General features: G+C 33.7%; 1 protein-coding gene and 1 long non-coding RNA gene across 6 annotated transcripts; both read left to right on the top strand.

Moving 5' to 3' along the window:
* The first annotated feature begins 433 nt into the window (after nt 1-433).
* Nucleotides 434-8,039, top strand: LOC128042385 (uncharacterized). The gene is made up of 2 exons (XR_008197709.1): nt 434-520; nt 7,750-8,039. It is a non-coding gene; the product is annotated as an uncharacterized LOC128042385 (long non-coding RNA).
* Nucleotides 8,040-12,162: 4,123 nt separating this feature from the next.
* On the top strand, nt 12,163-24,627 carry LOC105786273 (uncharacterized). 5 transcript variants are annotated; one of them, XM_012612664.2, is made up of 28 exons: nt 12,164-12,342; nt 12,471-12,654; nt 13,220-13,344; nt 13,591-13,707; nt 13,999-14,145; nt 14,277-14,627; nt 14,739-14,896; nt 15,995-16,116; nt 16,204-16,295; nt 16,451-16,688; nt 16,805-16,868; nt 17,365-17,513; nt 17,611-17,681; nt 17,786-17,959; nt 18,706-18,777; nt 20,073-20,174; nt 20,271-20,360; nt 21,255-21,330; nt 21,412-21,505; nt 21,602-21,671; nt 21,808-21,987; nt 22,131-22,253; nt 22,337-22,420; nt 22,508-22,692; nt 23,100-23,238; nt 23,325-23,384; nt 23,818-23,922; nt 24,019-24,627. In XM_012612664.2, the coding sequence occupies exons 1-28, from the start codon at nt 12,244-12,246 to the stop codon at nt 24,130-24,132; spliced, it is 3,585 nt and encodes a 1,194-aa protein (XP_012468118.1). In that variant the 5' UTR covers nt 12,164-12,243; the 3' UTR covers nt 24,133-24,627. The 5 variants fall into 5 exon arrangements, with proteins under 5 accessions (XP_012468099.1, XP_012468118.1, XP_012468110.1 ...); XM_012612656.2 differs by having other exon boundaries at nt 14,277-14,636; XM_012612651.2 differs by having other exon boundaries at nt 14,277-14,651.
* Nucleotides 24,628-24,696: the final 69 nt, after the last annotated feature.

Genomic DNA, 24,696 nt, shown 5'->3' with positions numbered 1-24,696 from the left:
TTAGTAAGTATAAGTTAAATGTGAAGTTAGGAAAATTTTTGAAATAGTGAATAGTGCACTAGAAATAAATATTAAAATAATTAGAATCGAAATGAGGTATCAATACCTCGGGGATTTTAAACCGAGCCGTAAACATTTTTATAAATATTTATGGAGTGTTAAAAAGTTAGTATTAAAGTTTCGTTAAGAAATTTTAAAGTTCTGATAATTAATTGAACAAAAAGGACTAAATTGTAACAAATGCAAAATTCTGGGAAATGATTAAATAGCTTAAATGATAAAAGGAAGAGGGCTTAAAAGGAAAATAGACCCAAGGTCTATTTGGGCTGGACGGCAAAGGCATGAAATCAGCAAGAAAGTAAGGAGAATTAAGGGCAAAATTGGAATATTGCAAAATTTGCTTAATAAAGTTAGAACCCAAGTGGAATTATCTAGATTTCTCTTCATTTTTCTGAATTCTCATCAGCTAAAACACCATGGAAGGGCTTCTTCAAGCTGGTTCTTCATATTTTTATTACAAGTAAGTTCAATTCTTGATTATTTCTTGAAATTTTTGTATTTTATGACTTTTACAACTAGGCCCACTTGTTAAATTCATTAGTTTTGATTTTATGAAAGAAGTTGAAAGTTGATATGAATATGTGCTGGAAGTATATGATGATTTAGCATGAAATTAGAGCTTTAAATTGTCATATGCTGATTTTATTGAAAGAATTGAATAGAAAGTGAATGTTTGGGACCTAATAGTAAAAGAGTTTGAAGATAGAGTTATATGTGGAAATTCTGAATTTCAATAGTTGTGTAACAACTTATAATGTCTAGTAAAGTATTAATTGAGAAAATTAGATTAATTGAGGGGTTAATTGAGAAAGGACCGAATTGTATAAACTGTGAAATTTGGGGCAAAATGGAAATCAACATTTTGCATTAAAGCAGTTTTGGACAGTAGCAGTAGTATAACTTTGAAAAATCACAAAAAATTGTAGAGATTGAATTAGAGGATGAATAAAATATGAAATTAAAGCTTATTGAGTCTAGTTTCTTATAAAAGAAACGGTGTGAGCAATGGAATTGTAAATCATAAGATATAATAGATTTTGTGAGACAAGGTCAGAATGAATTCGGGTTCCCCTGTTCTGACTTTGGAAAATCATTAAAAATTGTAGAAAAATGATTATGAGTTATAATTTATATGGTTAGAATCCTTAATGAGTTTATTTTTATAAGAAACAAATAGAAATATCATCCAAATTCTGTACAATTAGATAATTAATTTTTAGTGAAGAGTGGTCGGAACTGTCAGACAGCAAAATAGGGGAAACTTTAAAGAATAAACTGTACTATTTGGCTGAATCAAAAATTCTGAAAATTTTATGGTAAGAAGGTATGTGAGTCTAGTTTCGGGGAAAATTAACGGATCTTAATTTGGAGCTCTGTAGCTCCGGATAAAAATAATTTAGTGACTCTGACTCGGATAAACAGTTTTGAATATACATGTGAGTGAATAGTGAAATTATAGCTAATGTTGTTTAAGTGTGTTATACACATTAAGGATGTGGAATGGAGAGGAGGAGGAGGAAACTTGGGAAGTATATGAATGATTTGTGTACAATTGGTCATATGCTTGATTATAATTGATAAACGATGAAATGGAAATAATGCTTATATTTGTGCATTATTGGTTATGGTTTAAGCTCATGTGTGAAAATAAAGTTTCATAGTATGTGTGTATCGTATATTCGGTATATGATTTGGCATGAAATAATTTCATGAATGGTTTATCATGTGGTTAGTTCCAAAAAGAGTTATGTTTAAATATACTAGCTTGTGACTATGGTTGAATGATATGTTTATATCTTGTGTGATGTGCATAGGAAACAAGGGTGGTAAGATAATGAAATAGTAAGTTCATATGGCCGAAATTTAATGATTAAATGTTAATTTCATGAGTTATGTAATGTATGATGAGATATATTTATTGATGAAATGAGAATAAAATAAAAATGCGAAAACTGAATAAATGATCAAATTGAGCGGAACGCCGGATTTGAGTACTTCTGATCAAGTGACAAAGTGATAAGTGATAGCTTCGGCTACACTTATCTGATCAAGTGATAAGTGGAAAGTGATAAGTGATAGCTTCAGCTATACTTATCTGATCAAGAGACAAAGTGATAAGTGATAGTTTCGGCTACACTTATCTGATCAAGTGATAAGTGGAAAGTGATAAGTGATAGCTTCGGCTATACTTATCTGATCAAGAGACAAAGTGATAAGTGATAGTTTCGGCTACACTTATCTGATCAAGTGACAAGTGAAAAGTGATAAGTGATAGCTTTAGCTACACTTATCTGATCAAGAGACAAAGTGATAAGTGGCTACACTTATCTGATCAAGAAACAAAGTGATAAGTGGCTACACTTATCTGATCAGGGACAAGTGATAAGTGATCATATGTAAGACCATAGTTATACTATGGCAAAGTGAAAGTGAAGTACTCAATTTTCCGTAACCGTTCCCTAATTTGATTAAGGATGGTAAGTGACAAATGGGTCCAAAAGAATTAAAGTAAATGGATAAGTGGTAGTGTATTTATATCAGGACGATGTTGTTATTCAAGCTAAAGTGATATTTTCATTGCAAAATTGAGAATTTCATAAATGTGTTATTGAATGATATAATCAATAAACATTGAGTTAAATGGTAAATACGTATTAGTGTTGAACATTATGTCATTGAATTGTACGTGAATTAAATGGAAATTGCTAGTGATATGATTTAAATTGTGAGCATGAGAAATTGCGAATTGAATGAAATGGAAATGAAGCATTGAATTGCATGAGTATGTATCGGGTCTCATAGGCCCTAATTATTATGATTATAAGATTTCGATGATATATTGTGAAAAGTTATAGAAGCATGTTAATTATTTTGAAAGTTTTAATTTAGATGAAATTTTATAACTCGGTTAAATACACTTACAAGTGTATGTGTTTTGGTGATACCTCGTACCCTATTCCGGTGTTGGATACGGGTAAGGGGTGTTACATTGTATGTATGTGTTTGTATTATTGTCATGTATATGAAAGTATTCACATATCTGACAATGATCGATAATGATAAAATCTCGTTTAAATATATGAAATTCGATTGGATACAGGGTTCTCGAATTGGTAGTGGTCTTGCATATGTTGTGGACACACCATAGCTCGAAAAAGCGTCCCGATATGTAACACCCCTTACCCGTATCCAACGCCAGAACAGGGTATGAGGCATTACCAGAACACTTACACATGTAAACCTATTAAACCGAGTTACAAAATTTCATTCAAATTTAAAACTTTCAAAATTATTAACATGCTTTTATAACTCTTCACATTATATATATATAATGCAACATTTTCTGCTAACCACACTATCAAATAATGGATTTACTCAATCGAGCTCAATATCAGATGTCAACTTATAATCCAACATTTAACTTCAATTGCACTTTCAGATACTTTTTAAATTAAGGATCGTATTACGGACTTGAGTACATCGTCTGCCCGGTGTCACAATTTGCTTGAATTTTTTTTTTCACAATGCTATAACTTAGTATGGTGTTCTTTATTGAAACACCATACTTACTTTTCACATTTTGCCATGGATCCACCATGGACTTATCCGTCAATTCATCACTGATTGCCGTACATATGTACTCAATCCTGCGTGTCCATTAATTTGAACAAACAATCTCATTTTATTCTTATTTTTACCATAATTATAATTCAACAACATTATACTAATTGATACATTATACCATTCCCACATTAACGATTAATCATAAAAGTTCAGCCATATGAACTTACTTTTCATTAACTTTCCACACTTATTTTCTATGAACATCACACAAGATATAAACAAATCATTCAACCATAGTCGCGAGCTAGTGTATTTAAACATAACTCTTTTTGGGGCTAATCACATAACAAACCATATCAATGCATAACTTATAAATTTAACGTGGCATGGTCTATGTAACTACTTGGCCAAAGCCTAAGCATGTATACCAAATATGTTCACCAAATATACATATAACATAAGCATTATAAGTAGGGATAAGCACAACATTTATTCATGTATCGGGCTTACCAACATGTTTTAATTCATAAACCACTCATGGTCTTACTCCCTGCCAAATCATGTACCGAATAATTTAGCTTTCTTAACACATTTATTTGCTTTTACTATTGCTCACATAAGATTTATAGAGCATAGAGCCTTGTATATAACACCGCATAAAGCACGCTAGGCACCAAGCCCGATACATTTCACCGCACAAAGCACGCTAGACATAAAGTCGATATAATTCACCGCACAAAGCACGCTAGGCATAAAGCCGATATAATTCACCGCACAAAGCACACTAGGCATAAAGCCCGAACTTACAAAATCAGTCTTTCACATAATTCACATCTAATTTAAATCATTCTCAAATATAATCAAATCACAATATTACATTCGCACTAGCTTATATAACTTCAAATAATTAATTTCATACATTTTATTGTCCTCCTCCTCCTCTCCATTCCACATCCTTTACGATAAAACATGCTTAAATAGTATTATACATAATTTCACTATTCACTTATATTAAAATTTAAAGCTCTCTATTTGAGTCGAGTCACTAAATCATATTCATCCGAGCTACAGAGCTCCAAATTAAGATCTATAAATTTTCTCATATGATTTCACTGTAATATAAATTTAATCACACATAAATTTTAAGGTTTGCTTAATTTCCAGCAAGCTGTCTTTCTGCGTCATAGACGCTAATTTATTTTTATCTGGAGCTACAGGGCTCCAAATTAAGTTCCGTAAATTTTCCCTGAAACTAGACTCATATAACTTCTTACCATAAAATTTCCAGAATTTTTGGTTTAGCCAATTAGTACAGTCTATTCATTCAATTTACCCATGTTTTGCTGTCCAACAGTTCTGACACTTCTTCACAACGAATCAATTTTCTCCTCATACAAAATTCATATGATGTTCTCGTTTATTTCACTTGAAATAGACATATTAAGGATTTAAAACATATAAATTATACTCCATAATAATTTTTTTACAATGTTTACTGATTTTTCAAAGTTGGAACAGGGGATTCTGAAACTCATTCTGACCGTGTTTCACTAAAATTCAAATATCTCATAATTCACACTTCTTTTGCTTACTCTGTTTCTTTTATAGAAAAATAGACTCATTAATCTTTAATTTCATATCTCACCCAGACTTTAATTCAATTTCTACTATTTTTGGTGATTTTTCAAAGTTATACTAGTGCTGCTGCCCACAACTGTTTTAAGGTCAGTTTCACTCATTCAATAATTATTTGTGTTCACTTTCATTTATATACATTTACACCAAAGCATATTATATCTTGGCACATAACAATCAAGTGATCATAGACACACCTTACTTGTAATATTAGGGATGTTCGGGATATCTCGTACACCTGGTAGGACGCCAATGCCATATCCCAGATATGGTCTTACATGGGATCACATATCGGTGCCAATGCCGTAATGAAGTTGCACAATTAGTGCTAACCAAATTACACTCGGTATCGCACACTTAGTGCCCGTTATTCAACATCATTATTATAATTCCGCACACTTAGTGCCTATTATTCAACATCATCATTTTAATTTTACACACTTAGTGCCATTCATATAGCCGTAGCTATTCCATACTCGCACACTTAGTGCTAAATATTGATAAATCACATTCATGTCTATTTCTACTTTCCGAACTAAAATACATTCAGCTATATATATATTTATCATATTTCCATTTCAGCATATATAACTAACATTTATTCAGAAATTTTAATATCTAATTGCTTATAAACTTACTTCGGATGTCGTCGACTAATTGATCGGCTACTCAACTACTTTCGATTTTCCCCAATCTAAATCCCATTTCTTGTTTTCTTGATCTTAACATATTCAAATAAATCTCATTTTAACATATTTTCATTCAATTTAGTCTAATAAAGCATAAATGGGCAAATTACATTTTTACCCCTAATATTTCGCACTTTCACAATTTAGTCCTTATTCCACAAAACACAAAATATACAAAATTTGGCCACACTCCTTAAGGGCCGAATCTTCCTAGTACCCATATAAGTCCATACATTTCATTTATTTCACCTTTGAGTCCTTCAAAAATTTATTTTTGTAATTTAGCCATAATTACTCAAAATCACCAAAACTTCAACACAAAACATATTAATCTTTAACATATCTTTCATTTTCATCAACAACTATCAAAAGCTCAAGCACTCATCAATGGCAAAGCACAAAATCATCATCAATTCACAAAATTGAAACATGGGTTTTAAAGAACACAAAGCAACGATATCAAAACGTAAAATTATCAAAACCGAACAAAAGACTAACCTTAATCTAACTCCCAATGGCGAACCTTAGCCAAGCTTTTCTCTTTTTTCTCTCTCCAGTTTCGACAAGGGAGAAGATGATATGATAGTGGCTTCCTTTCTTTTCTTTTTCTTTTATCACATAATAATATATTATACCTTATTATAACATATATATTATTTTAATAATATAAGAAAACCATATACATCACCTAATGCCGTCCACTAACTTGGAAAATGGCTTAATTGCCACATAGAACCTCCAATTTATAAAGACAAAAACAATTAAGCACTTTTATATTTAACCCTCAAATTTTCACTTTACGCAATTTAGTCATTTTCTCAAATTAAGCATACAACAGTAAAATTATTTCACGAAACTTTCACATATATAATTTCACACATATTTAACACAGAAAATAATATTAAAATATTTTTAGACTCGGATTCGTGGTCTCGAAACCACTTTGTCCGATTAGGGTCAAAATTGGGCTGTTACACGATATTAGCCCTCTTAAGCTTCCCGTTATATGGTTTTTGTGAGCTTCTCGTTAATAGCTCTTCGGAGCATCCCGGTCGGTTGTGATCCTGTATGTATTGTGGGCACACTACAGCTCTTATGAGCGTCCCGTTATATGGCTTTCCATGAGCTTCCTGATTAAAGGCTCTTTGTGAGCTTTCTGATTAATGGCTTTCTAGAGCTTCCCGATATGGCTCGCTTGAATTTCCCGATCTATGGCTATCTGGAGCTTCCCGTTATTGGCTTGCATGAGCTTCCTTATCATGGCTCTTATGAGCTTTCTGTTATACAGCCCGGATAAACTTCTCGTTAATGGCTCACATGAGCTTCCTATTATATGGCTCGAGAGAGGGTTTCCCGATTATGTGCTCAAATGAGCATCCCCGAATATGAATTGGCAGAATTTAGATTCGTACACTTTATGTGAACTACCCTTGTATCCAACGATATTTTAAATGATTCAATGGGTAAAGTTCCAATATGAGATGATATGAATTCAAGATGAATTACTATGAGAAATACTTGAAATACAAAGATATGATATGTACATGTTCATGGATACTTGAAATGAAAAATATATGTATGTGGAAATTGAATATTGATGAGTTCATACATGTTTCTTAATATTCATGTGAATTACATGACTAACATGTTTGATGAAGATGTTTGTATAGGTTATTGGCCAAATTGCTTTAGATGTATTTTGTATGCTTAACTTAAATGTAAATGAATAGTAAGCTAATTTCCTGTTATACGAACTTACTAAACTTTAAAGCTTACTTTGTTTATTTTCTCTATTTTATAGTATTCAGAAGTTTGTAAAGGTTGGAAGCTAATCAGAGCAACATCACGCTATCCTTCAACTCACTTCGGTATAAATAGCAAAATTTCTTCCGGGTATAATGGCATGTATAGGCTAAGTTTGGTCAAATGATGGCATATATATGTGTTGTTTGAATTTAACCATTGGAATGACTTGTGATGAATATGTTTTGATGTGTAAATATATAAGGCTTTATCATGTTTGGTGTGAGATTGATATGATTGATTTGATAGTAATCTTATAAGTACTATTTATATGCATTTTTGATCAAATAGGTAAGTTTGAATATATGGATTTATGAAGTGATATATCATGTATAAGATTTGATTTTTGGTTGGTTTTGGATGTCTTGGATTGGCTTGTGAATATGTTAAAGTGTTAATGTAAGTGCAATGCAAGATTGAGTGAGAAATATGGCTTGGAAATGGCCTTAGTTCGTCCATATAGGCAGAGACACGGGCGTGTGTCTTAGCCGTGTGTCCCCTACATCTTTAAATTTTCAAAACAAAATGCTCAGGATTTTTCACACGGGTGTGTGGCTTGGCCGTGTGTCCCAAGTCAGTAACCTTCCTAATTTGGACACGGGCGGGGACACGGTCGTGTGCCCTATTTCGAATGCCCACACGGCCTAAGACATGGGCGTGTCTCTTGGCTATGTGAGCCACACGGCTTGGCCACACAGGCGTGTGTCCCCTGCACTTTGGAAAAATTTTGAAATTTTGCGAAAAATTTTCTGAGTATCTGGTTTAGTCCTGACTTGACTCTAATGCATGTTTTGAGTATTGATGGCTCATATAAGGGACTTTATGAATAATTTCTGACATGAATGTTAAATACTATGAAATGTTTATATTTGATCTGTATATTTCGGTAATGCTCTGTAACCCTGTTCCGACGACGAATATGAGTCAGGGGTGTTACAGGTACAGTCTGGGTTTGAGTCGCGTTACTGTTAGGTTTTGCCCTCCTCTTATAATTCAGAAAGAAAAAAAAAATTGATTGGCCTTTAAAAGAAAAAAAAGGGTTATATCCAAAATTTGGTCGAGCCATGGACAATAACTACCTCATAGATATGACACTACTCTTTTAAGTTTCCACTCTCCCAATTATTAAATTAACCAAACACAGACACCTTTCAACGAAAAACTAATTCAATTTTTCTCTAAGGATAATTAAGTGAATTATACCTAAATTTTTTTTTTATATATTCAACAACAAAATTGATTTAAAGTGATCGGTGTAGTGGATTAAATCAATTAAATTTAAAATATATTGGGTTGAATTCGAAATTTATATTAAATATTTTTACATATTATATGTTTATTGTATATAAAAACATGTTTAGATTATTAAAATAATAGGCATAATATTAAATTTAACCCTCAATATATGCATATTTTATTATTTTGATTCTTGTTTTTTAAGTTAAAGTTGGCCATTAAGCTTTTAAAAAAGTTAAATTATTATTTTTAAACGAAAATACTGGCTAAATCATTAAATTTTTAATATGGTAGCTCACATAACAATTTATATATACTTTATAATAATTTTTATAATTTTTAAATTCTTTGTTAACAATACATATGAAACAAACAATGTTAAGTCATCATAAAAGTTCACATAAGATGACATATACGAGTTGCCACACTAACATCATTAAAAATTTAAATGTTTTAGTCAACGTTTTCATTCAAAAACGATTTAACTCTTTTAAAAGATTAATAATAAAATTTAGTTTAAAAATCAAATTAATAAAATTATATAAATATTAATGATTAGATTTAATATTATGCGAAAATAATATATCTAGTAAGCTTATCAAGTCGGTATGATTGTACATTTTATGGACCGACCTAAACCAAACTAAAGGTTAAAGAACCAAATTGCTTAAATCAAATAACACGAGTTGAGTGAGTCGGCTCAACCGACATTGGCTCAACCTTGCTCATTAGTGTCGAGAAAATTTGAAAAATGGTTTGAATAATAGTTATCATTGAATTTGGCTTGGTTTTGGTTACTAGTTACGATAATAGTTAAAGGTCTTGATTTTTGCTTTATAACATAAAAAAGGTTAAAATATGCAGTAGGATAAATTTTGAGATTTAATCTAAGAGGTTAAAAAATTAATTTATTTAAAAATTTTGGTTCAATCATTAAAATCGTAAGTGTTTTCTATTAAAATTTGTCAAAGTAACATGTTGATCAGGCTGCTCATGTAAGATAGCATATAGCATATAATTAGCGGAAACTAAATATGTTAAGTTGATTAATTTTAACAAAAATTGTCAACAACGGTAATAATTGGATTATAATTTTTAAATTGAAAAAGTAAGAGCCCAACCCATAAATTGAAAGTTAATATTCTTCAGCATACTCAAACCCACATCTTTCTGTATCAGAAACAATACTCATGTCAGTTGAGCTAGATTGTTTTACTTTTTACTCTTTTTAAAATATTTTTATACTAATAAAATTGGATAATTAAGAATAATGTAATTAATTTGATTTCGATTAATAATATTTGAATGGGATGATGTTAAATTTAGCCCTCAACATTTACATATTTTATCATTTTGGTTATTATTTTATTTTTAACTAAATTTGACTATTAACATTTAAAAAAGTCATCACTTTTTTAATAAAATATTAACTAAAAATTAAAATTTTTACCATTATTAGCGTGAAAATCTACTTATTTCATGTTAATACGACCTTATTTGTCTTATCTGTAATGTCAATAAAAAAAATTACAAAAATATTTTAAAAATTTGAAAGAAGTATAGAGTTTATTAAAAGTTAAAAAAAATGAAGACTTTGATTGGTTGGGTGTAGAGGTGCTCATGGGCCGGACGGCCCGACCCGGCCCGACGGTCCGCCTCAAATATGGGAGGGTTTGGGTAAAAATATAGGCCCAAAATATGGGCTTGGGCAAAAAAATGAGGCCCGTTTAGAAAACGGGCCGGGCCTCGGGCATCACTTTTTTGGCCCGGGCCCGGCCCGATATAATAAATATATTTATTTTTTAAATTTTTTTAATTTTAAAATATTTTTAAAATACTTTTTTTTTATTTTTTAATTTTAAAATATTTTTAAAATACTTTTTAAAAATATATTTTTTAATTTTTAAAATAAATTTTTAGTATTTATTAAAAAAAGGGCCGGGCCAGGCCCGGGCTTATGATTTTTTCTCGGGCAGGGCCTGGGCAAAATTTCAGGCCCATATTTTTGGGCCGGGCCGAGCTCGGGCCTAGAACCCAGGCTGAAATTTTTTATGAGCCCAGCTCGAACCGGCCCATGAGCACCTCTAGTTGGGTGGAAAGAAAGTGAGAAAGATGAAAAATGGAAGGGGTGAAAAAGTAGAGAAATGGAAAATATAATATATATATTTTTTTCAGTAGATGTGCTTGATATGAAATATGAAAAAAGTGAAAGGAAATGTACTTGATAGAGTTGAAAAATGAGAGAAAATAAAATAAAGCTTTTAAAAAATACATAACTTTGAACTAACATACAATTTTTTTTTACTTTTCTTTCCTACCAAATACATTCAAAATTTATTTTCTTTCTACTATTCTATTTTCTCTTTCCATCTCTTCACTTTTTCACCCAATCAAAGCACACTCAAGTACTCGTAGATTACCATACGAGTTGTTATAATTTAAAAGTTTAATGATTTAGTTATTATTTTTGTTAAAAAATAATTCAATTTTTTAAAAATATTTTATGATTAAATTTGACTAATTTTAAAAGTTGAGTGCTAAATTTAGCTAATAAATGAGAACCAAATTGACAAAATGTAAATATTAAATGCTAAATTTATTATCATCATTTAGATTTATCGAGGATAAATAATGGATCTTAAACATCCATCCTAACCAAGACCAATCTAATGGCAAAAGTACATGGAGGTTATTGTTTTAGAAGTTAGATTGCATTTTATCCTATCTACTAAAGAAATCAATAAATTTGTCATTATCGTTAGATCAAAGAGTAAAATAGTTATTTCGTTAAAAATTATTTATTTTATTGTTAAAAATTAATCTATGTACCTAAACATAAAGTACTCATGATACACCAGTGTAACTATTTGATTTTTTATGAGTCATATTAATTTTTAATAGTAAAAATAGATAAAATTTTAAAATATAGGATCATTTTACTATTTAATTTAATATAAAAAAACTAATTTAAAGATAGTAAAAAAAATTAAAATACAATCTGACTTTCTCAAACACGATCACCTCCCAATACGACCACGTTTAATATAATGTAATTGTAAAAGCCTCCAAGACGGGGGTGTTGTGAACTTCCGTTCCGTTCCGTTCACCAAAAAGGGTTTTTTTAAATAAAGAAATAAAATTCGCAAAGAAAATAAATACTCTCAAACAAACAATTTTATAATTTCAATCTTTCACTTTCTCTCTTTTTAATACAGTGGTGAAGAGAGACAAAAAAGAAAAGAAAAAGGAGAGAGTCATGGTGTCAACGAGACGAAGTGGATCTCTATCTGGTAATAATAACAAGAGATCTTCTTCTTCTTCTGAAGATAAGCCCCCATCTCCGAAACGACAAAAGGTTTCAGCGTAAAACGCATCCAAAAGATTTTTTTTGAAATTTTTTGGTTTTTTTTGAGGGGTTTGAGAGTGGCGGATTTGAGTGAAGGTATTTGACTTTTCAGCGGTTTTGTTTTTGTTTTTTTGCAGGTGGAAAATGCGGAGAAATCGATGCCGGCGGCGGAGAGTTCCAAAGAAATGTGTACGCCGCCCGCCGTGGATCCCGGATATTGTGGGAACGGTGAGACTCCGATCGCCGGAGATGATGTGAATAACGCTGGGAAGGGTGAGACATCATCGGCTGCTGTCGCCGTGGTAGCGCCGATCGCTGATGGTTAGTTTTGTTTTGGTTCTGAGCGTTACGTGATTGGTTAATTTCTTTTCTGTTTTGAGTTTCATTTTAGTGAAATTGGATTTGCATTTTGAGTTTTGAGATGCGTCTGTGTCTCGAAATCTGGTTTTCAGTTATTTCATTTCTTGCTTCTTGAATTGAAGTTAGGATTTGCATTTGCTTTTCCTGATTTTAAAAAAAAAATTACAGTGTTATTTTTTACGGATTTGCTTGTTGTCTTCAAGGTGTCACTTTCAGTAAGTTCTTGGATTTGCTTTTTAGTTATTTCATATGGCTTCCTGATATTAAGTGTCATTTGACTTCAATTTCTGCTTTTCTGAATCTTTTTTTAAATTGGACTGTTATTTTTAAGGAGTTGCTTGTTGTTTTGAAGGTGTCACTTTCTGTAAATTATTGGATTTGCTTTTTATTTATTTCATTTATGGCTTCCTAATTTTAATGGTAGTTTGAGTTAGTTTGGATTTGCATTTGCTTTTCTGAATTCTTTTTTCTTTTTGAAATTTGAGTGTCCTTTTTACTGAATGTGGATTTGCTTGTTGTGTTAAAGGTTCTGCGCCGGTTCTGTTGGATAAGGGGAGGAGTTCGTTCACTACTTGGAGTATTTCCCAGAAGCAAAATCCAAATTTTGATACGTCTACACCTTGGTGCAGACTTTTATCGCAGTCTGCGCAGGTAAATTCAAACCTCCCTTTTTGAAAACATCTCTAGTAATTACTCTTTGTTTGCTTGGTAGTTGACATAAAAAGCACTGTACTTTCAGATTATCTTTTGGATAAGAATCTTCTGTCTGTATATTTATTCGTTTTGTGTGTATAGCACTTTTTAGATATCTGAATTACTGGTTGTCTTTCTGAGTTTTGACTTGTATATATATTGTGATACTATTTCTAATGAGTTGGTCACATTTGTGAACTACAGAATCCTAATGTTTCTATTTGCATATCAAATTTCACGATTGGCTCGAGTAAACACTGCGATTTCCAATTAAAGGACCAGACAATTAGTGCAGTGCTTTGCAAGATAAAGCACACCCAGGTATCACTTAAATTTTACATTCAATATGTTACCTTTTTCTGGATTGATACTAAATTAAGAACACTTATGCATACACATGGTATTTGCCACTCCCTGATTATTTTGTGGGCATCCTGCAGTGGCCCTTTTTAGATGCATTAGCTCTTTGGATTTTGGGTTTTCTGCTTTTTTTCTGCCTCCTTATTTCTCAATGTTTTGTTTGGGCAGTCACTGCTTATATTTGTGTTGTGGAGATAAACTCCTTAATATGTACATGCAGTATGAGTACTCATTATTTGTCGACATGATCAGCACGAAGGCAGCGCAGCAGCCATGTTAGAAAGCACTGGGAGCAAGGGGTCAGTGCAAGTAAATGGGACAGTGCTGAAGAAAAATAACTCTTGTGTGCTTAAGTCGGGTGATGAAGTGGTCTTCGGTTTGCTGGGGAATCATGCATATGTATCCTTTCCTTGGGTTTGAGGGCAATCAGTTAAAGTCCACTTGTTTGTCGAGTGTTATAATAGTGGTTATTTGTTTTTATGTCTGTGCTTATTTTTGTTATCTCCTTAATATAATTTCAATTAATTTAGATATTTCAGCAACTCATGACTGATGTTGCAGTTAAGGGTGCAGAGGTCCAGAATACCATAGGAAAGTTTCTGCAGCTTGAGAGGAGGTCAGGAGATTCATCAGCTGTTACTGGGGCGGCTACCATATTGGCATCACTTTCAAGCTTGAGGCCAGATTTATCGCGCTGGAAATCGCCTCCTCAAGCCAGCAGTAAGATCCCGCAGGTGACTGAGGTGTCTACTGCTGCGGATGTTAATCTTGATGGCATGGAAGGAAATTCAACTGCAAACATAGGGAATGATAAAGCTGCAGAGGTTGGATCAGTCAACAAGACTCTTCATCTTGATTGCAACCACGACTCCAACACAGAGGCAGGCAATGTAAAACTCTCTGGGGTGAATGATTTGCTAAGGCCTTTCTTGAGGATGTTTGCACCATCAACTAGTTGTAATCTGAAATTGAGTAAAAGTATCTGTAAACAGGTATTGGACGGAAGAAACGAGTGGGTGAAGGACTCACAGCCGACAATGCTATCAAGTATATCACTTCGCTGTGCGGTATTCAAAGAGGACATTCATGCAGGAATTCTTGATGGCAGAAACTTAGACGTGTCATTTGATAACTTCCCATATTATTTAAGGTATGGTACAATTTTGTGCATACTATCTCTTTTTTATTAAAAAAATGTTTCAAATATAAACCAGATTTCTCTTAATCTTTTTTTCATCACATTCCTGCTTATGTGAGTACAATTAAGAGCATACCTAAACTCTGGCTTGTGTGCTATATTACAACATTCAGTGATCAATTTGGATTATTTCTTAAAGTTTTTGGCAATCTCATATTTTACTAGAAAATATTTTGGCAGCTGTTTCTCAGTTTGTGTTAAATTCTTTCATTTTTTGAATCCAAGTAGAAGGGTTTGGGAAGATAATTGGAAGTTAGTTTATCTTGCAACTGAACTTTTCCAACATGCATAGGACCATCAAGAAAACCAACTAGTTTTACTCATTAATATAACCACTCTATTTCTATTTGTGATTCCCCGGTTGGCTGTGTTTTATGTGCTAGTGGAAGAAAGACAATGAACACATAAAATTGCTATTTTTGGACTTGACTAAAGCTGGGACAGAACATTTTCCCCATCGATACTGATCTAACCATTTGAGATTCAAAGCTTATTTCTGATGGAAGGTCTTCTATTTAACCATGAAGGAAACTGGGTTTGATTAGTCTATGTTGGGAGTTATGTTGATTCCTAGAATGTTAGGAGAGCGGAATGGAAGGAAAAGAGCCAAGTTAATTGGGCATAAGCACATGAAAGAAAATTCAAGAGGAAGAATTAATTTGAGAGTGGATGGATGAGGAAGGTATCTCAGTGCTCACTGACTTTGAAAGCTAGCATGGACAGAAGCTAACTTAGCTACTGAATCACGATTTGGTTATCTAGAAAAGGAATTCTGTTAGTGAGCATGAGAGACTGTTAGGGAAGGAAAGAATGAGAAACAAGTAGGTCCGCTCTTCAATTATCTTTCTTCAATAAATCTCTGACCGTGTCGGTATGTGATAATACAATAGCTAGTAATTCAAAGTTGTCACTGTTCGTATGATAGTTTAGCTCTTGAAGTTTATGCTGTTTAGTCTATGCATTCTCAATGTTTTTTCCCAGTAGTTTTGCTCTGAGTTTGGTTATTTATTGAATGATACATCATTAAGGGGTGAATTTCTATCTTTCCAGTGAAAATACAAAAAATGTGCTCATAGCAGCTTCAATTATACACCTCAAGCACAAAGAACACGTGAAATATACTTCAGATCTAACCACTGTGAACCCACGGATTTTGCTCTCAGGCCCTGCAGGTATGTGAGTATGCTTTGTTATTTTTGTGTCTTGTATTAGTAGCATTAAGCTGCAAAACTGAGCTTTTCCTTCAAATGTAAATGCAGGGTCTGAGATATATCAGGAGATGCTGACGAAGGCGCTTGCTAATTATTTTGGGGCCAAATTGCTCATTTTTGATAGCCATTCTTTTTTGGGTGTAAGACATCACTTTTATGGGTTATTTGATTTTTGACATTATTACGTTATTATGGCTGTCATCATCCAATTTCTTTGTTAGCATATTATTGCTTCATAAGTCAAAGATACTAAAGGCACATAACTTGGTAAATTATTGATCTAAATATGTTATAGGGTTTGTCTTCAAAGGAAGCTGAGCTTCTGAAGGATGGTGTCAATGCTGAAAAATCCTGCACCTGCACCAAACAGAATTCTGGGCCCATTGAATTGGCCAATAGTTTGGCTCCAGCTGTTGAAGCAGACACTTCAAGTGCTGTGCCTGATGCTACTTGTGACCCTGAATCTCTGCCAAAGACAGAAGCTGATACCATGCCCTCATCTGGATCATCTAAGAATAAAATGTTTAAGATAGGTATTTACATTTTCTTAAAAGACCTTTCAGATTAGGTTTTTGTGTCATTAACATTTTCATAGGCATTGTTATTTGTATTTAGTTTCGTGACTATTTACCTAACATGGATCATGCAGGTGACAGAGTAAAATTTATGAATTCAACTTCAGGCAGTCTATATCCAGCAGCATCTCCATCTAGGTACTGCAACCTCTCTCTACTATATTTGGAGAGATTCAAAAGGTGGCTTGAATTCAGCATGTTGTCTCTTCTCATTTTAGCATCCAATGATCCAAGTGATTAGTTGTTGGAACTTATCTGCAAGTCTTTCCCACCTGAATAGCAAACTCATCTTTCTCAGTACTTTCAAATGTCAGCATGGTCCTCAATAACCTAGTCTCGATGAAATCATTTGATGAGAACTAAAGAATAGCCGTGTTCCTACACAGTTTTAATTTAATTGGAACCACTCTAACATGTTTTAGTGATATTATGTAATTTTAAATGCCCTTCTGTTTCTCTCATTTAAGGGTGAACATGAACATGCCCTTCCACTTGATATCAACTCACCAAATATGGCCAGCCATGCAGTTTTCTAGTTTTATCCTATTTCTCACTTTTTCTTTTTTGTTTTTTTGTGACTAGGCGTTTTCTATTACCATGCTTTAATTTATTCCTTTATCAATTCAATCTACAGAGGCCCTCCTTATGGGGTTCGCGGGAAAGTCATGTTACTCTTTGCAGACAATCCTTTCTCAAAAATTGGTGTAAGATTTGATAAACCCATACCTGATGGCGTTGACCTTGGAAATATTCGTGAGGTGGGCCATGGATTTTTCTGCAATGGTAATGTTTTGTACATCTCTCCATGTTTTGCATCTATGTTTAAGCTTATGATTACTAAGCCCTGTCTCTGTTTCTTTCACTCTTTCTTGCAATGTAGCTTCTGACCTTCGTTTGGAGAACTCAAGCACAGAGGATTTAGATAGATTACTCATTAACACTTTGTTTGAGGTAACTTATTCTTTATCTTCGACCAACTGTATGATTGTTGTCTGGCTATACAGTTTGCTTCCATTTTTGATTTCTTATTAACTTAAATCTAATATTTTTGTCAGGCTATACACAGTGAGAGCAGAACTTCTCCTTTTATTTTGTTTATGAAAGACGCTGAGAAGTCTCTTGCAGGAAATACAGACTCTTACTCCACATTTAAGAGCAAACTTGAAAAGCTTCCTGATAATGTCATTGTAATTGGTTCACACACTCATACTGACAACCGTAAGGAGAAGGTACATTTGTTTTTTTATTTTAACCTTTCTGAGTTGTTTATGGCTGGACGCAATTGTTCCCCGCCTAGATCGATACTTGTTCACTTGTGGCATGAACTAAATGTATAAAGTTTTTGACAGAATGCTTCAGCTAAAATCCTCAATAACTGGTTCTTATTTGGTCTCTTGCTATCTTTTGATGCCTTAAGCTAAATGAATTCATCTTGTTTTGGATTGTGAAAAGATAAATTAAGACATCAATATCAGAGGGGAGTTGAATCAAATTTGCAAAAGCAATGAATTTAAGTGGTAGGGTGATGCAAAGAGGAAGTTAATTGTGTTAATGACAAAAGAAATGCCGTTCTTCAGATAACTGCTTATTGTCTTTTAGTTGTTACGTTGTGTTAATGACAAAAGAAATGCCGTTCTTCAGATAACTGCTTATTGTCTTTTAGTTGTTACGTAGGCAATCTCTATGACCTGTGTAACCCTACCCCAACTTTTATATGATCTGTGATATATGTTCTGAATAGCATTAGCTATTAAACATCATTTTTTTAGTTTGGGGGTAATCTTCTATCATAAATAATAAGAAAGATTTGTGGTTAAGAGTATGTTTACATTTCTTAGTCATTATTTTAAGTGTTTACATTTCTTAGTCATTATTTTAAGGGTTTGCTCAGGAGACTCTAGAGTAATTTGGTTTGTCTTCTCATTTGTATGTTAGATCTAGGAGTACCTTACCCTATGATACTTTATCCTTGCAGTCGCATCCTGGTGGTTTGCTTTTCACAAAATTTGGTGGAAGCCAAACTGCTCTCCTTGACTTGGCATTTCCGGTAATGGTTCTATCTTTTGGAAAGTCTCGCTCTCTCTGGTGGGGGCTAAGTTTTGGTCCTATGGATGGTTATATTTATTTTATTTACTATATTTGTAACTGATGGTGACTGTGGGTGGTTTCCACAATGAAGGGGTGCAAAGCTGTTTGCATATCAGGACTTCTTTGTGGTTCTTCCTTTTGAAACTTTTGATTAGTTTGTAATAGAAAATGATCGCATTTCAAGTTTCTCATACTCTTTTAACTCGTGAAAATGTCATGTAATTATGATGCTCATGTAATTTATCTTTAGTTCTCTGATGCTCGAAGTATTTACTCTTAGTCAGTCATACGGGTGGTTCTATTCTCCAATGGCTTTGCTGGGCTACTGGCATTTTCTGTCAGTCCCACTGTAGAGTATTTGATTTCGTGTTCAACTGTGCATTTCTTAGAAAAAAGTCCTAATTCTGGGTTTTTACAATGATGCGAGTTATGCATTGGTACTGACTGTAGGTATCATTGCCTATATAACTCAAGTATTTTTCACATTTTGGTAGTTGCATGTTATGTAAGTCATTAATATTTTTTTTCTTTGGTATTGCATTGAAATGCTTGAGTAGAAGCTTTCTGAGCCTTTTCACGTTGATGGAATTAATGTTTTTAATTGCATGGCATGTAAACCGAAATAAGTTTGAAGTTATTTGGATTTCTCTTATGAGAACTGAATTTGGAGCATATTGGTAACATGTTGTATTTAGTATTGGGCGTCTCATTGAATTGAATCTGGGATAACTAAGTTTAGTTCTATTTTTAGTTGAGCTGTTTCATCTTTATGCTACTTTTAGTTATAGTTATGTTGTAAAGATGCTGGAGCAGCTCACGTGCCCTGTTTTCGCTTTTTTGCTTTTCCTCCTACACTCACTTGTACATTTTTGAGTTCACACTTTACCATGTTGGAGGCTATGTATAGTTTATTGTTAATTTAAGGGGTGTGATGTTTTGATATTTTTTGGGTATTAGGTTGCATGACGGGGTGAAGGATGTTCCTGGAGGCTACAAAAATTTTGACTAAGCTTTTTCCAAATAAAATTACCACGTTAGAGGCTGTTTTCTAGGTCATTGTTAACTTAATGGGTGTAATGTTTTGATATTTCAGGGTAGTTTTGGTAGGTTGCGTGACAGGGGGAAGGAAGTTCAGAAGGCTACTTAAATTTTACTAAGCATTTTCCAAATAAAACCATTCATATGCCAACCATGTTAGAGGCTATTGTATAGGTTATTGTTAATTTAAGGGGTGTGATGTTTTGCTATTTTCAGGATAGCTTTGGTAGGTTGCATGACAGGGGGAAGGAAGTTCCGAAGGCTACAAAAATTTTGACTAAGCTTTTTCCAAATAAAGTTACCATTCACATGCCACAGGTCCGTATGGTGTATCCCAAATATGAGTTGTATTTGTTGCTTCGCAAATATGTGTTCTCTAAAATGGAACTTATTATTGAAGCTTATGTGCTACAGGATGAAGCTGTGCTTGCATCTTGGAAGCACCAATTGGATCGTGATGCTGAAACTCTTAAAATGAAGGGGAATTTGAATCTTCTACGAACTGTTAGTTTTCTTCTTTTTTGGTCTTTTAAATGCTAAAGATTGGTTTATGTTGCCTTTATCTTCTATTGGAGGCTTTAGGTTTGGTGAAACTTTTAGTTCTCTTCAGATAGTCATTGTGGAATTCTGGGACTCTTAATTGCTATTAAGGATGGCACAGTTGCATGGGAGAACTTTCCTGGCTATTCACCTAAAAATTATATTATAGAAACTGTTGTATGGTTAGAAGATCCTTTTTCTTTGCAAGCATTTTTTGTACTTGTATACCCATTATGTTATTCTCTTGGGGTATGATGTGGTGTGGCTTGCACTTTGGAATTTACTTTGGAATAAATTTACTACTCCTGTCTTAGGATTAGGATTTAAAATCTGATAATTACTTCTAATTTGATGCTGGGTTGGGAAATATTGTCACATGGAATCATTTACGAAGTTCCTGACATGTTGAGGGAGCATTTTCCAAGAGGGCTTGTCAAAGGGTGGTAATTCTGTGCAAAAGTCCTTTTTGTGTGCAAGGTTTCCTTGTAAAGTCTTTTTCCAAGTTTTATGGATGTCCAAAGGCTAAAATTTGGAGAAATCGATTTGTGAATGCAAGAGGAGATTATTGATGTTTTCACCCTGTGTGTTTTCCCTTTAGGTTATTTGGCTTCATAATTGCTCTCCCCGTCATCTTTCTTCCTCTGGCCCTTATTATTGAGCCTCCTAACAAATTAGAGATTGTGATTACCTTTTCTATTACCAGGACAAGGCTTAAAATGGTCTTTGACTTCATGCTAACTGACTCTAATCTTAATATTTTTCAATGTTTGATTACTCTCTTGACATGCCATGGTTATATAGATGTGGTGGCATTTTGAAAATGATTACTATTATTATATTTTTCATTCTTTTATGTAGGTTTTGGGTCGGAGTGGGATGGAATGTGAAGGGCTTGAAACTTTATGCATCAAGGATCAAACCCTTACAAATGAAAGTTAGTTTTCTTTTTACATATCATCATATCAATAATCCTAGAGTTAAAGTTTATAAATTTATATTTTGCCTTCCATCCTAGGTGCTGAGAAAGTTGTTGGGTGGGCTTTAAGTCACCATCTAATGCAGCATCCTGAAGCGGATGCCGATGTGAGGCTTGTTTTATCATGTGAAAGGTTCGGGATACATAATCTTTTCATTTCTGTTAGAATATTTTAACTGCACAGTCAATTGTTGGAGATGCAATTATAACACAATTGCTATTCTGGCAGCATTCAATATGGCATTGAGATCTTACAGGCTATCCAGAATGAATCTAAAAGCTTGAAGAAGTCACTTAAGGTTCTTTCAGTACCTTCCTGCAAAATGAGATGCTCTATCAAGTCTCATTTTGGTTCTCTTGTTTCCTAAATTATTTTGTATTCTCTTCTGAGTAAATGTCCATTAATCTTTATCGTGGTGGTTTTGGTGATCTCAGGATGTCGTAACCGAAAATGAATTTGAGAAAAGGCTTTTAGCTGATGTTATTCCACCCAGTGATATTGGAGTTACCTTTGACGATATCGGAGCTCTTGAAAACGTGAAGGATACATTAAAGGAGTTAGTTATGCTTCCTTTACAGAGGCCTGAACTCTTTTGCAAGGGGCAACTTACTAAGGTTATCTAAGATATAGCAATGAGCTGATTCTTTTGAAATTTTGCTAGCTATCTAAGTTGCATCTTTTTGGTACTCTTCTACGGAGTTCTTTTATTCTCTTTGTTTGCAATGAATATTCTCACTCTGAGCTATTATGTTGGCAGCCTTGCAAGGGCATACTCTTATTCGGACCTCCTGGAACTGGGAAAACTATGCTGGCAAAAGCTGTGGCTACTGAAGCTGGTGCGAACTTCATTAATATATCCATGTCAAGCATCACATCAAAGGTCAGTTTTGTTGTTCCTTTGCCTGATTTAATTTTGCTATTCTATCATATCTTACTTGAAATTATGTATCTATTTTGCTGCAGTGGTTCGGTGAGGGTGAGAAATACGTGAAAGCTGTTTTTTCCTTGGCCAGTAAAATTGCTCCAAGTGTCATATTTGTTGATGAGGTTAGTTATTCATGATCCTCAATTTGTATTTTCAGTTTGGGTCTATGCCAATTCATTATGTGGTTTCCTCTCTGCTGTTTCTTGTAGGTTGATAGCATGCTGGGCCGGAGAGAAAATCCTGGGGAGCATGAAGCCATGCGTAAGATGAAAAACGAATTTATGGTGAACTGGGATGGTCTACGTACAAAAGACACAGAACGGGTCCTTGTACTTGCAGCCACAAATCGGCCTTTTGACCTTGATGAGGCTGTCATTAGAAGGCTGCCACGGAGGTAAAGTATCAGTATGGCTCCTTTTGGAGGAAAATAAAGATGCACATAATGCACGGTCCCCTTTATTTTAAAATAAAAAAGGCTTTTCACTAACAGAAACCGTGGGACCACTACTGCCTACTTTCCTGCTAGAGCATTTTCTCGAGATACGATCTTACCTTTTAGAGGAAAGACGAATGAAAAGGCCTTTACAATCCTCTTTTTGGAAATATAAAATTTCTTGTACAATAAATACTTGGAATTTTTACAAAAAACTATTTTCTTTTTTCCTTTTTTCTTTACTTCCTTTTGTTGCAGTCCAACTTCTGCACATATATGCTGCATGTGTCATGATATATCACAAGCTTAATCCAGTTTAAGTTACTGGTACTTTGAGGCCTTGTTCTAATGTTTTGGTAATTTGGCAGATTGATGGTAAATTTGCCAGATGCTGCAAATAGAGCAAAAATACTAAAGGTTATTCTTGCAAAGGAGGACTTGTCCCCTGAGGTTGATTTTGATGCTGTTGCGAGTATGACAGATGGATATTCTGGGAGCGACCTTAAGGTTCTATCGTCTGGTCTTTTTCCAACTTCTGATGGATTTTCTTGTAGACTATTAGCTGACTGCTTGATTATTCTGTTATATTGCAGAATCTTTGTGTGACTGCTGCACACCGTCCAATTAAAGAGATTTTGGAAAAGGAGAAAAAGGTAGGTATTGTGGTAAATGTCTCATTGACTAATGTTTACTATATTTTTTTGTATTGATCTATTTTGGCTCTATCCATATAATTTGTCGATGCAACAATAACTACTAGATTCAGTGGTGGTCATTTGCGTGTGTACTTTTTATTGTTGAATTGAGCTGTTAGGTTAGGTAGATTGTGTATTATTCTTGCATTCCTTAATCGAAGTACCAATGCTCGATATTTACCATCTATGTTTATGAATAAAACTAATTCCTAATGTTAAAGCTTCGAGTGATTGACTTTTGAGTTTCGACCATTATGCAAGGGTTGACTGCTAATATATTTGTTTTCTTTATAATTGTTTGAAATAGAGATGAGAAGTAAAATAAGAATAAAAGGATCATATTGTATTTGCATATTGCCATTGTGTTTTAATAGTTCAACATCGATGGCAGGAACGAGCTGCTGCTCTAGCAGAGGGCAAACCTCCTCCGCCTTTGAGTGGGAGTGCTGATATACGTTCTCTAAACATGGACGACTTCAAATATGCCCATGAGCGGGTAATCTATAAAAAACAAGTTATATTAGTTATTTTTCTTCCAAAAAAAGGAGAAAAGTTCGATAACTAAGTTACCTTACATTTCAAATCTTAACAGGTATGTGCCAGCGTATCTTCTGAGTCCGTGAACATGACTGAGCTGCTTCAATGGAACGAGCTCTACGGTGAGGGTGGGTCACGAAGAAAGAAGGCTCTCAGCTACTTCATGTGAAGCCCCTGTCGGTGTCTTTGTACAAATGGTTCGTACGTATCTTCCAAAATTTCTCTCTGCTCTTCTTCTAAAGGCCTGTATGCAAGTAAGTTTACTGTGCCGGTACATGTCCGGTGTGGCTCACTCGTATTTTGTCTGTATAATGAAAGTATAGGTTTTTTTAAGTTATGTTTCTCACTTAATATCATCAGGCTGGTCCGGGGATGATCGGTATTTTAAGGCAGCAAAACCTAAACCGATATTTCGGGCTTTTGGGTTAAGCTGCTTTTGTTTTGGTTCCTCTGTGTCATCTCCTTTAGTGCCTGCACAAAAAAAGAGCATGTTTTTGGTTTTGTTGTATTTAAGTTAATTTAACGATCTCATAAGGAAAAAAAGAAAGAGAGGACGCTGTGAGTATATAATATATTTATAGTGATTCTTTTTCATGTTCTGTCAGAAATTCATCATCAATAAAATAATCTGATCTCGGGCTTATCCGGCTTAGATTATTATTTATCAGTGGAACATTATATAAATATATTTAAAATGTTTTAACTTTTACATATTGATTGGGCTGGTGGTTTT

The sequence above is a fragment of the Gossypium raimondii genome, chromosome 7 (genome assembly GCF_025698545.1).
Source record: "Gossypium raimondii isolate GPD5lz chromosome 7, ASM2569854v1, whole genome shotgun sequence".
In the NCBI taxonomy this organism is placed as follows: Eukaryota; Viridiplantae; Streptophyta; class Magnoliopsida; order Malvales; family Malvaceae; genus Gossypium; species Gossypium raimondii.
The sequence above is the reverse complement of the archived record's forward strand: the minus strand, read 5'-3'. Positions and strand labels throughout refer to the sequence as shown.

Excerpts from the sequence above, each read along its gene's own strand:
- LOC105786273 (XM_012612645.2), top strand. The coding sequence starts at position 12,244 with ATGGTGTCAACGAGACGAAGTGGATCTCTATCTGGTAATAATAACAAG. Across the intron at positions 12,655-13,219 it reads GGTAGCGCCGATCGCTGATG|GTTCTGCGCCGGTTCTGTTG; the intron begins GTTAGTTTTGTT and ends GTTGTGTTAAAG. Across the intron at positions 17,960-18,705 it reads CTGACAACCGTAAGGAGAAG|TCGCATCCTGGTGGTTTGCT; the intron begins GTACATTTGTTT and ends TTATCCTTGCAG.